The sequence below is a fragment of the Vidua chalybeata genome, chromosome 23 (assembly GCF_026979565.1).
Source record: "Vidua chalybeata isolate OUT-0048 chromosome 23, bVidCha1 merged haplotype, whole genome shotgun sequence".
NCBI classification, from domain to species: Eukaryota; Metazoa; Chordata; class Aves; order Passeriformes; family Viduidae; genus Vidua; species Vidua chalybeata.
Window position 1 is genome coordinate 1950418 of NC_071552.1, and position 9838 is coordinate 1960255.

Below are 9838 nucleotides of genomic sequence, written 5' to 3' on the forward strand. Positions count from 1 at the left end.
GAAGGGAAGGGAAGGGAAGGAAGGGAAGGGAAGGGAAGGGAAGGGAAGGGAAGGGAAGGGAAGGGAAGGGAAGGGAAGGGAAGGGAAGGGAAGGGAAGGGAAGGGAAGGGAAGGGAAGGGAAGGAAGGGAAGGGAAGGGAAGGGAAGGAAAGGAAAGGAAAGGAAAGGAAAGGAAAGGAAAGGAAAGGAAAGGAAAGGAAAGGAAAGGAAAGGAAAGGAAAGGAAAGGAAAGGAAAGGAAAGGAAAGAAAGGAAAGGAAAGGAAAGGAAAAGGAAAGGAAAGGAAAGGAAAGGAAGGAAAGGAAGGAAAGGAAAGGAAAGGAAAGGAAAGGAAAGGAAGGAAAGGAAAGGAAAGGAAAGGAAAGGAAAGGAAAGGAAAGGAAAGGAAAGGAAAGGAAAGGAAAGGAAAGGAAAGGAAAGGAAAGGAAAGGAAAGGAAAGGAAAGGAAAGGAAAGGAAAGGAAAGGAAAGGAAAGGAAAGGAAAGGAAAGGAAAGGAAAGGAAAGGAAAGGAAAGGAAAGGAAAGGAAAGGAAAGGAAAGGAAAGGAAAGGAAAGGAAAGGAAAGGAAAGGAAAGGAAAGGAAAGGAAAGGAAAGGAAAGGAAAGGAAAGGAAAGGAAAGGAAAGGAAAGGAAAGGAAAGGAAAGGAAAGGAAAGGAAAGGAAAGGAAAGGAAAGGAAAGGAAAGGAAAGGAAAGGAAAGGGAAAAGTTAAAGGGAAGGGGAAGGGAAGGAGCTCCTGACCCACACTAAAGGTTCTGGTGGCCACAACTGCCGTGGCCACTCCTCTGTGGGCAGCAAGACTTGGTTGTGCAATTTCCTGATGCCTTTTGGGGCTACCTAAAAGCAGAGGCCAGACAGAATGAGGGGAATAAAAAGCAGTTCTGTTTATTGAAGGGCCTTCAGGTACATTTAGGGCAGACAAAACCCACCCAAAATGGATATTTGGTCATGGGTTTCACACTTTTATAAGTTTGGTCCATTTGCATTTTGGGGGTGAATCTGCCAATTACAGCTTCAGCTAATGAAGTCATTGACCCCAAGTTTGCTCCCCCACCTCACTTTTGTTTCCATCTCTCAGGCCTGAGGCAGTGAGGGGTCCTTGATTGCCAGGCCTGGAGAGGAATTGTTGTGTCTGCCCAAATGGGGAAGCAGCAGCTCACACTGGGTGTGGGGTTTGGAGTTACACACTCCAGAACTGCAGGAACTGCAGGATTACAAATAGATGAAAAATATAAAAATCCTAAGGCACCAATCCCAACCAAGGAATTAAAGCCTTTACACCCTTTTTCCCCCGCTGCAATCCTGCTTTGAGCCCTCCCCACCTTTGCTGTTTGCCTTTCCCTGCAGCGGGGCTGGCGCAGAGGATCCCTGGAGTCCAGCAGGGCGGGCTGGCCCCGTCCCAGGGGCAGGAGCAGCCTGGCTCCGGGCTGCTGCTCCTAATTCAATCTCCCTCCCGCTGGAGTCTGCTGCCAGCTCGTGGGGCCATCAGGAAAAACCCTGCCCGCCCTCCTGCTCCTTCCAGGGGCCCTGCCCAGCACCGGGGTTCCTTCTGTCGCTTGATAAGGAAGGATGCAGGACACGTTTTATGGGGCAAAAGCAAGGCCCCATCCCATCATTTTATTTAATGATGCAGGACATGTTTTATGGTGCAAAAAGAAAGGGTTGATCCTATTTTATTTAGTGATGCAGGACATATTTTATGAGGCAAAAAGGAAGGGTTGATCCTGTTTTATTTAATGATGCAGGACATATTTTATGGTGCAAAAAGAAAGGGTTGATCACATTTTATTTAGTGATGCAAGACATATTTTATGGGGCAAAAATGAAGGGTTGATCCCATTTTAGTTAATGATGCAGGACACGTTTAATGGTGTAAAAAGAAAGGGTTGATCCTGTTTTATTTAGTGATGCAGGACATACTTTATGGTGCAAAAAGAAAGGGTTGATCCCATTTTATGTAATGATGCAGGACATATTTTATGGTGCAAAAAGAAAGGGTTGATCCCATTTTATTTAATGATGCAGGACACGTTTTATGGTGCAAAAAGAAAGGGTTGATCACATTTTATTTAATGATGCAGCACAAGTTTAATGGGGCAAAAAGAAAGGATCCATCCCTGTTTATTTAGTGATGCAGGACACATTTAATGGTGCAAAAAGCAAGGATCCATCCATTGAAATCAGAGAGAGAACAAAAGCCCAGCCAGGCTTCTTTGAGATGAAAAGCTCTTACCTGGTGTTTTCTTTTCAAAAATCATCACCCCCACATTTTCTGGGCCCTCTGGTGGGTTTGGGCACGTGCTTTCCGTTCATGTCGGGGCACAGCTGGGGCTGTGGTGGGATTGGCAGCAGCTGCTGTGTCCTGGCACGGCACACTCTGGGCACGTTCTGTGCAGCCCCTTTCAAAAAGGGGTTTGAACCCTTCCAAACCCTTTTAAAAGGGGTTAAACCCTTAAAAACCCTTTAAAGGGGGTTTAAACCCTTCCAAACCCTTTTAAAAGGGGTTAAACCCTTAAAAACCCTTTAAAGGGGGTTTAAACCCTTCCAAACCCTTTTAAAAGGGGTTAAACCCTTAAAAACCCTTTAAAAGGGGTTTAAACCCTCACAAACCCTTTATAAAGTGAGTTTAAGCCCCTTAAAACCCTTTTAAAAGGGGTTTAAACCCTTAGAAACCCTTTTAAAAAGGAGTTTAAACCCTTAGAAACCCTTCTAAAAGGGGTTTAAACCCTTTCAAAGCGTTTCTAAAAGGGGTTTAAACCCTTAGAAACCCTTTTTAAAGGGGGTTTAAACCCTTTCAAACCTCTTTTTAAAAGGGTTAAAACTCTTTCAAACCCTTTTAAAAGGGGTTTAAACCCTTTCAAACTGCTTCTAAAAGGGGTTTAAACCCTTTCAAACCCTTTCTAAAAGGGGTTTAAACCCTTTCAAACCCTTTTTAAAAGGGGTTTAAACCCTTAAAAACCCCTTTTAAAAAGGGGTTTAAAGCCTTTCAAACCCTTTTAAAAAGGAGTTTAAACCCTTTAAAACCCTTTTAAAAGAGGTTTATACCCTTAAAAGGCTTTTTAAAAGGGGTTTAAACCCTTTCAAGCCTTTTCTAAAAGAGGTTTAAACCCTTTCAAACCCTTTTAAAAAGGGGTTTAAACCCTTAGAAACCTTTTTAAAAGAGGTTTAGACCCTTAGAAACCCTTTTAAAAGGGGTTTAAACCCTTATAAACCCCTTTTAAAAGAGGTTTAAACCCTTTCATACCCTTTCTAAAGGGGTTTAAACCCTTTCAAGCCTTTTCTAAAAGAGGTTAAACCCTTAGAAACCCTTTTAAAGGGGGTTTAAACCCTTAAAAACCCTTTCTAAAAGGAGTTTAAGCCCTTTCAAACCCTTCCTAAAAGGGGTTTAAACCCTTAGAACCCTTTTAAAAGAGGTTTAGACTCTTAGAAACCCTTTTAAAAGGGGTTTAAACCCTTACAAACCTCTTTTTAAAAGGGTTTAAACCCTTTAAAACCCTTTCTAAAAGGGGTTTAAACCCTTACAACCCTTTTAAAACGGGTTTAAACCCTTAAAACCCCTTTATAAAAGGGTTTTCAGACCCTTTTTAAAGGGTTTCAAACCCTTTTTAAAGGGCATTTGCCTGTGCCAAAGCACACTGCGGGCACTGGGGCTGTGCTCTGTGTGCCAAAGAGCCCGGGGCAGCAGGTGGGGCTGTCAATGTGCATTTAACTGATAAAGGAGAAGAGGGAATTTGGAATTTTTGCTGCTTTGTCTGGCAGCAAAGAGCTGCAGAAGTGGCGGGGTTGGTGCTCCCCCTGGAGGAACCAGTGCAGGGATGGATTTTGCAGCGTCAGGACTTGCTGGAGCGCGGGATGGCTCCGGAATGTGAGAAAACGCCAATCACTTGGGTTTTTTTAAAAAAAAAAAAAAATTATAAAGGTTTAATGCTAATAAAATGGTTATAAAAATAGTAATAAAATTAGAGTAATAAAATTGAGAGTTGGGACAATTACAAGACAATAAAAAGCAAAGAATTACGGACGTCCGATGCTCTCAGGCACTGAAGCCACGACAAGCATGCCTTGTGAATAAAGGAATAACCTTAAAAGCAATAGCTTGTTGCATATACAAAACACTTCATGATTATGCATATATTTTATTTAAAACAAGAAATTCGTCTGGTACTTGTCAAAAAGTTTCTGTTAATCCCCAGGCGCCTTCGGGTCTAAGTCAGGCTTGAAGAAGTTCGTTTCTATTGATAAGGAAAGCCATAATTTCTTCTCCTCTGGAAAATTTAGGAATTTCTGTAATTGTTATCTTTGTGCGAAGAATTCCTTGATTATCTCATCTCTTTCTTGAGCTGGTTAAAAAGTATCTTACATAGTATAGTTTCTATTTTAACATTGTGTTATAAACTAAAAATACATTCAACACACCACTGGAGAGAATTAATACAGCATAACTTTCCAGCATTACACATCTAATATTCATTGTAACTATTGCGTAAAGCCAGTCATAAAATACGCATTTTTCACAGGCAGCCAGAGAGTGAGGAGCGGTCCCGGCTCCCGTGCCCGGCCTTTTCCCAGCCCCGCACGGGAATTCCGGGAATTCCGGGAATTCCCTCCGCCGTTATCCTAAGGAGCCTGGGAACCTTTGTGCCGCGGCGCCGCTTCCCGGCGGGGCCGCCCGGCCGCCGCGCGCAGGCGGCGGGTTCCTGCGCGCTGATTGGCGGGGCGGGCGGGCGCGGTGCGCCGCGTCCCGGGGCCCCCCGCGGGGCGGAGGCGGGCGGCGGGCCCGCTCTCCCCGAAGGCCGCGGGCCCGCTCTCCCCGAAGGCCGCGGGCCCGCTCTCCCCGAAGGCCGCGGGCCCGCTCTCCCCGAAGGCCGCGGGCCCGCTCTCCCCGAAGGCCGCGGGCCCGCTCTCCCCGAAGGCCGCGGGCCCCGCCGCGCTCGGGGCCGGTTCGGGGGCCGGGCACGGGAGCCCTGCAGGAGCGCGGCCATGCCGCCCGGCCGCGGGGGCGGCAAGGCGGCCGTGGTGCTGCGGTGCGAGTGGCAGCGGTGCTCCTTCGCGGCCTCGGGGATGGAGGAGTTCTGCGGGCACATGGCGCAGCACCTGCGGCGGCACCTCCCTGGCGAGCCCCGCGGCCAGATGGACCCTCTGGGTGAGGCGCTGCCAAAGGAGGCTCGGGGGGGGTTCCCGTGGCTCTGAGAGCCCCTGAGAGGAGGGGGCGGCCCCGGGAGGGGGTTCGGGCTGTGCTCCCGGGGAACAGCAGCACGAGGGAGGTATCGCCGGGGGGGCGAGGGGGAATTTCCCCACGGAAAGCGTGGCCAGGCCTCGGCAGCGGCTGCCCAGGCAGGGCGGCGGTGCCCAGCCCTGCAGGAAGGGCTGGAGGTGGCGCTCGGAGCGCTGGGCTGGGCACGGGGCACGGCTGGGACTCGGCGGGCTGGGAGCGCTTCTCCAGCCGAGCTCAGGGCGCGGTTTGCGGGCAGGGAAAGCCGCCGGCCCCGGCCCCTCTGCCCCGAGCGGGGCTGGGCCGGCGCCTCGGGAGGGCGCGGCTGCGGTTCGTGCAGTGCGCCCGCGGCGCGGCCTGAGCGGAGGGGCTGGGAGCGACCTGCGAGAGGTGTCCGTCTGTCTGTCTGTGTTCTAGAGCAGCTCTCTGTCCGTCTGTCTGTGTTCTAGAGCAGCTCTCTGTCCGTCTGTCTGTGTTCCAGAGGAGCTCTCTGTCTGTCTGTCTGTGTCCCTGAGGAGCTCTCTGTCTGTCTGTCTGTGTCCCTGAGGAGCCTCTGTCTGTCTGTCTGTCTGTCCCTGAGGAGCCTCTGTCTGTCTGTCCGTGTTCCAGAGGAGCCCTCTGTCTGTCTGTCTGTCTGTGTCCCTGAGGAGCCCTCTGTCTGTCTGTCTGTCCCTGAGGAGCCCTCTGTCTGTCTGTCTGTCTGTCTGTCCCTGAGGAGCCCTCTCTCTGTCTGTCTGTCTCAGAGGAGCCCTCTCTCTGTCTGTGTCCTTGAGGAGCTCTCTCTCTGTCTGTCCCTGAGGAGCCCTCTGTCTGTCTGTCTGTCTGTCTGTCCCTGAGCCCTCTGTCTGTCTGTCTGTCTGTCTGTCCCAGAGGAATACACGTGCCTGTGGCAGGACTGTGGTTTCTGCTCCCCGGAGAGCTCGGCCGACCTGGTGCGCCACGTCTACTTCCACTGCTACCACACCAAGCTGAAGCAGTGGGGGCTGCGGGCCCTGCAGGGCCAGGCGGACGTCAGCCACTGCCAGCTGGACCTGCAGAGCCGCAACATCATCCCCGAGATCCAGGAGAACTTCCTGTGCCTCTGGGAGTACTGCGAGGTGACGGCGCGGCGCTGCGTGGGCAAGGGGAGGGAGCCCAGCACATCCCTGTGGCTCCACACCCTGGCAGGGGGCTCGGGGACCTTGGCACCGAGTCAAAAACACCTGTGGCTTTGATTTTAGCCCGTGGGAAAAGCTGCCAACTCTCTGTGAGGAATTACAAACCACAAGGGTTTGAGTGGTGTAATAGGGGAATTGACACAGGGTGGAAAAGTGGAATTTTGGGGTTTTTAGAATGTGATTCAGGGGTGCAAGATGGAGGAATCTGGGCGTGTCCTGGCCTTTTTCTCCTTTGTCTTGCCCTCCATGTCCTGCTGTGCTGGTGACACTTTTCTGTTGTTGAAGGCAGAGATTCCCTGTCTGACACGGGTGGTGGGCATTGGCACAGATCTGTAAACAGGCAATGTGTAATTTTGAGTTTATCGTGTGGGAGCCGCCCGAGGCAGAGGCAGACTGCCATGGCTTCTGTACTGGACAGACCTGGGCAGGTCAGACAGAGAATGTTACAGATAAGAGAGAATAAACAACCTTGAAACCTCCACCTCACACATTCCAGACCTCTTCTTCGGCTGCGGGCTGGGGAACAAGGACTTTTACAATTTGGGGGTCATTCCAAGCAAAGCAGACCCTGACAGTGCTGCAGCTCACCTGCACAGCTGCAGGCTCTGTCTGGAGCTGTGTGGGAGCATCTGGGCTTGTTCTGGTCTCTCTCACCCTGTCCTGTGTGTCCTTGCCCCCCTCAGAGGTCGTTTGACAACCCCGAGTGGTTCTACCGGCACGTGGAGGATCACAGCTTCTGCTCCGAGTACAAGGCGGCAGGGAAGGAGAACCACGTGCTGCTCTGTGGCTGGAAAGGTTCGTGGGAGCCTGCAGGGCCTCTCCTGAGAGCTTTGGGCTGGGTGGCAAACACGTACAGGGGAACAGGTTTCAGGGAGCCTCTTGGCCTTCAAAAATAGGTTTTCAAATTTCATGGTTTTGACCGTGAAATATTCCTGCAGAAGTTCCCTCGGGGAATCCAGCTGAGTGCTTAGTACAGAACTTCCTATTTATGTGTAATCAGTACCTTGGAGAAAAGCTGATTTATTTTTTACTTCGATTTTTTTTCATTCATTTCTCCCGTGTTTGTGCAATTGCCTTAACTGCTTGGGGGGGGCACACTGATCTCACCCTGCCCTGTGGGGATTTTGGAGCCTTGCTGGTGGCCAAAACAGGACGAGGAAGCTGCTGTTCAGTGAGGCTGTGTCCCTTGGGAGGGCTCTCAGCTGTGCTGTCCCTCCCCAGACTGCAACTGCAGCTTCAAGGGCCGCTGCAAACTGCGGGAGCACCTGCGCAGCCACACGCAGGAGAAGGTGGTGGCCTGTCCCACCTGTGGGGGGATGTTTGCCAACAACACCAAGTTCTTCGACCACATCCGCCGCCAGACCGCCCTGGACCGTGAGCCCCGGGGGCAGGGAGGGGCTGGGGGGGTCCTGGGCTGGGATGTTTGGGTGGCTGGAGCTGTCTGCAGCCTGTGAGCCACGGGCAGGGTGTGCCTGGAACAGCCTGGCTTGTCTGCTGAGTGGTGGCAGCCACAGAATTCCAGAATCATTTCGATTGGAAAAGACCCTCTGAGATTGACTCCAGCCTGGGGTTGATCCTCACCTTGTCAGCCAGCCATGTCCTGACCAGGGGTAGGGATTCTCCCACCTCCCTGGGCAGCCCCTTCCAGCATCTGATCACTCTTTCCATGAAGAAATTCCTCGTGATGTCCCACCTGAACCTCCCCTGGCCCAGCTGCAGGCCGTGTCCTCTGGGAAGTGTCTCCTGGCAGAGGCAGGATGGAAGCTGTTCCTCCTGTGGGGACCCAGGGCTGCCCACCAGGGTTTCCATCCCCCTGGGACACCTCTCCTCACTGCTCTCTGTGCTCTTCTCCCTGCCCTGGTGTCTCCTGTGCCCTCCCTGGTGCAGAGCAGAGGTTCCAGTGCTCCCACTGCTCCAAGAGGTTTGCCACGGAGAGGCTGCTCCGCGACCACATGAGGAACCACGGTGAGTGAAGGGCCCTGCTCCCAGCTCAGCCCCCGTGGGCTGCGTGCTCTGCCCTGCTCTGGGGTGACGTTTACTCCCCGTTTTTGGCCCAGTGAACCACTACAAGTGCCCCCTGTGTGACATGACCTGCCCGCTGCCCTCCTCGCTACGCAACCACATCCGATTCCGGCACAGCGAGGAGCGCCCCTTCAAGTGTGACTACTGTGACTACAGGTGAGGGCCAGGGCTGGCCCGCTCCCCAGACCTGCCAGAGGCCTCTGTGTGTGTGTGTATGTGTGTGTGTGTGCGTGCTGCAGCTCTGTTCCCTCACCTTGTGCTTCCAGCTGCAAGAACCTCATTGACCTGCGGAAGCACCTGGACACGCACAGCAAGGAGCCGGCGTATCGCTGCGAGTTCGAGGCCTGCAGCTTCTCTGCACGGTCCCTCTGCTCCATCAAACTGCACTACAGGAAGGTCCACGAGGTGGGAAGGCAGCAGAGCTTGCATTGCTCGTGGTGCCCCAGTCAATCTTTTTGGAGCTTTCTGTCCCTGCTGGGGTGCTGACGTCGCTCTCTGTGTCCCTCAGGGTGACTCCGAGCCCCGGTACAAGTGCCATGTGTGTGACAAGTGCTTCACACGGGGGAACAACCTCACTGTCCACCTCAGGAAGAAGCACCAGTTCAAATGGCCCTCGGGACATCCTCGCTTCAGGTACTGCTTGCCTTTAGCTCCTCAGTGCCTCCTCTCCAGTGCAGGACGCAGCTGGAGCTGCATCCTGCGTTGTGCTGGCAGTGCCTGGGCTCTGATGTGTGTAAATGTGTTCAAGACCCTTTTCCCAGTGGCTGGGAGGCACTGGGCAGTCAGTGTTCAGTGGGATCTGAGCCTGGCAGCTCCAGGGCAGTGGTGCCACCACTGCTGCCTCTGGTGGGACACTTCTGAGCTTGGCAGGGGCCAGCTCCAGGTGTCCCCCTCTAGAGAGATCAGTCTTGGCACAGGAGCTTCTGCTTTCTTTGGAGGAAACTCCAAAGTGTTTCCAGAGCCTGAAAGGTGGGAGGGGAAGGGGATGGACTTGAAATGCTCCCAGTGGAACAGAGTGGTGGAAGGAGATGGGCTGGGGAGGGGATTGAGCCTGGCACAAAGCTCAGAAGCTGCCACATGGGTGTGCCTTTGGGGGTAGAGGCTGAAACACCACCTGTGCAGCACGGGGACTGAAACCTTGGCTGTTGTGCCCTTTCCTGGCTGTTGCCCATCTCCTGGGAAGGGGGATGTGCCTGGCTGACCCCTCCTGTCTGTGCCCAGGTACAGGGAGCACGAGGATGGCTACATGAGGCTGCAGCTGGTGCGCTACGAGAGCGTGGAGCTCACAGAGCAGCTGCTCAAGGACAGGGAGAAGCGTGGGGAGGCTCTGGATGGCTCCAGCGAGTGCGTGGTGCTGCCTGAGGGCGAGGGCAACCTGCAGGGCATCCTTCTGGAGCCTCCAGCAAACCCTGCCCCGGCAGAGAACAGCACAGCTGAGCTGGCCGTGCC

At 53.0% G+C, this 9838-nt stretch overlaps 1 protein-coding gene across 1 annotated transcript in view; it reads left to right on the forward strand.

The window, feature by feature from the left end:
* Window positions 1-4750: 4750 nt before the first annotated feature.
* The window catches only part of HINFP (histone H4 transcription factor), a 6260-nt gene continuing 1172 nt past the window's right edge, over window positions 4751-9838 (forward strand). Inside the window, 9 exon segments of the mRNA XM_053963472.1 lie at window positions 4751-5141; window positions 6081-6307; window positions 7051-7162; window positions 7589-7741; window positions 8255-8332; window positions 8425-8545; window positions 8656-8794; window positions 8898-9022; window positions 9611-9833. Of these exon segments, the coding sequence (XP_053819447.1) occupies window positions 4979-5141; window positions 6081-6307; window positions 7051-7162; window positions 7589-7741; window positions 8255-8332; window positions 8425-8545; window positions 8656-8794; window positions 8898-9022; window positions 9611-9833 (1341 nt within the window). The 5' untranslated portion in view covers window positions 4751-4978.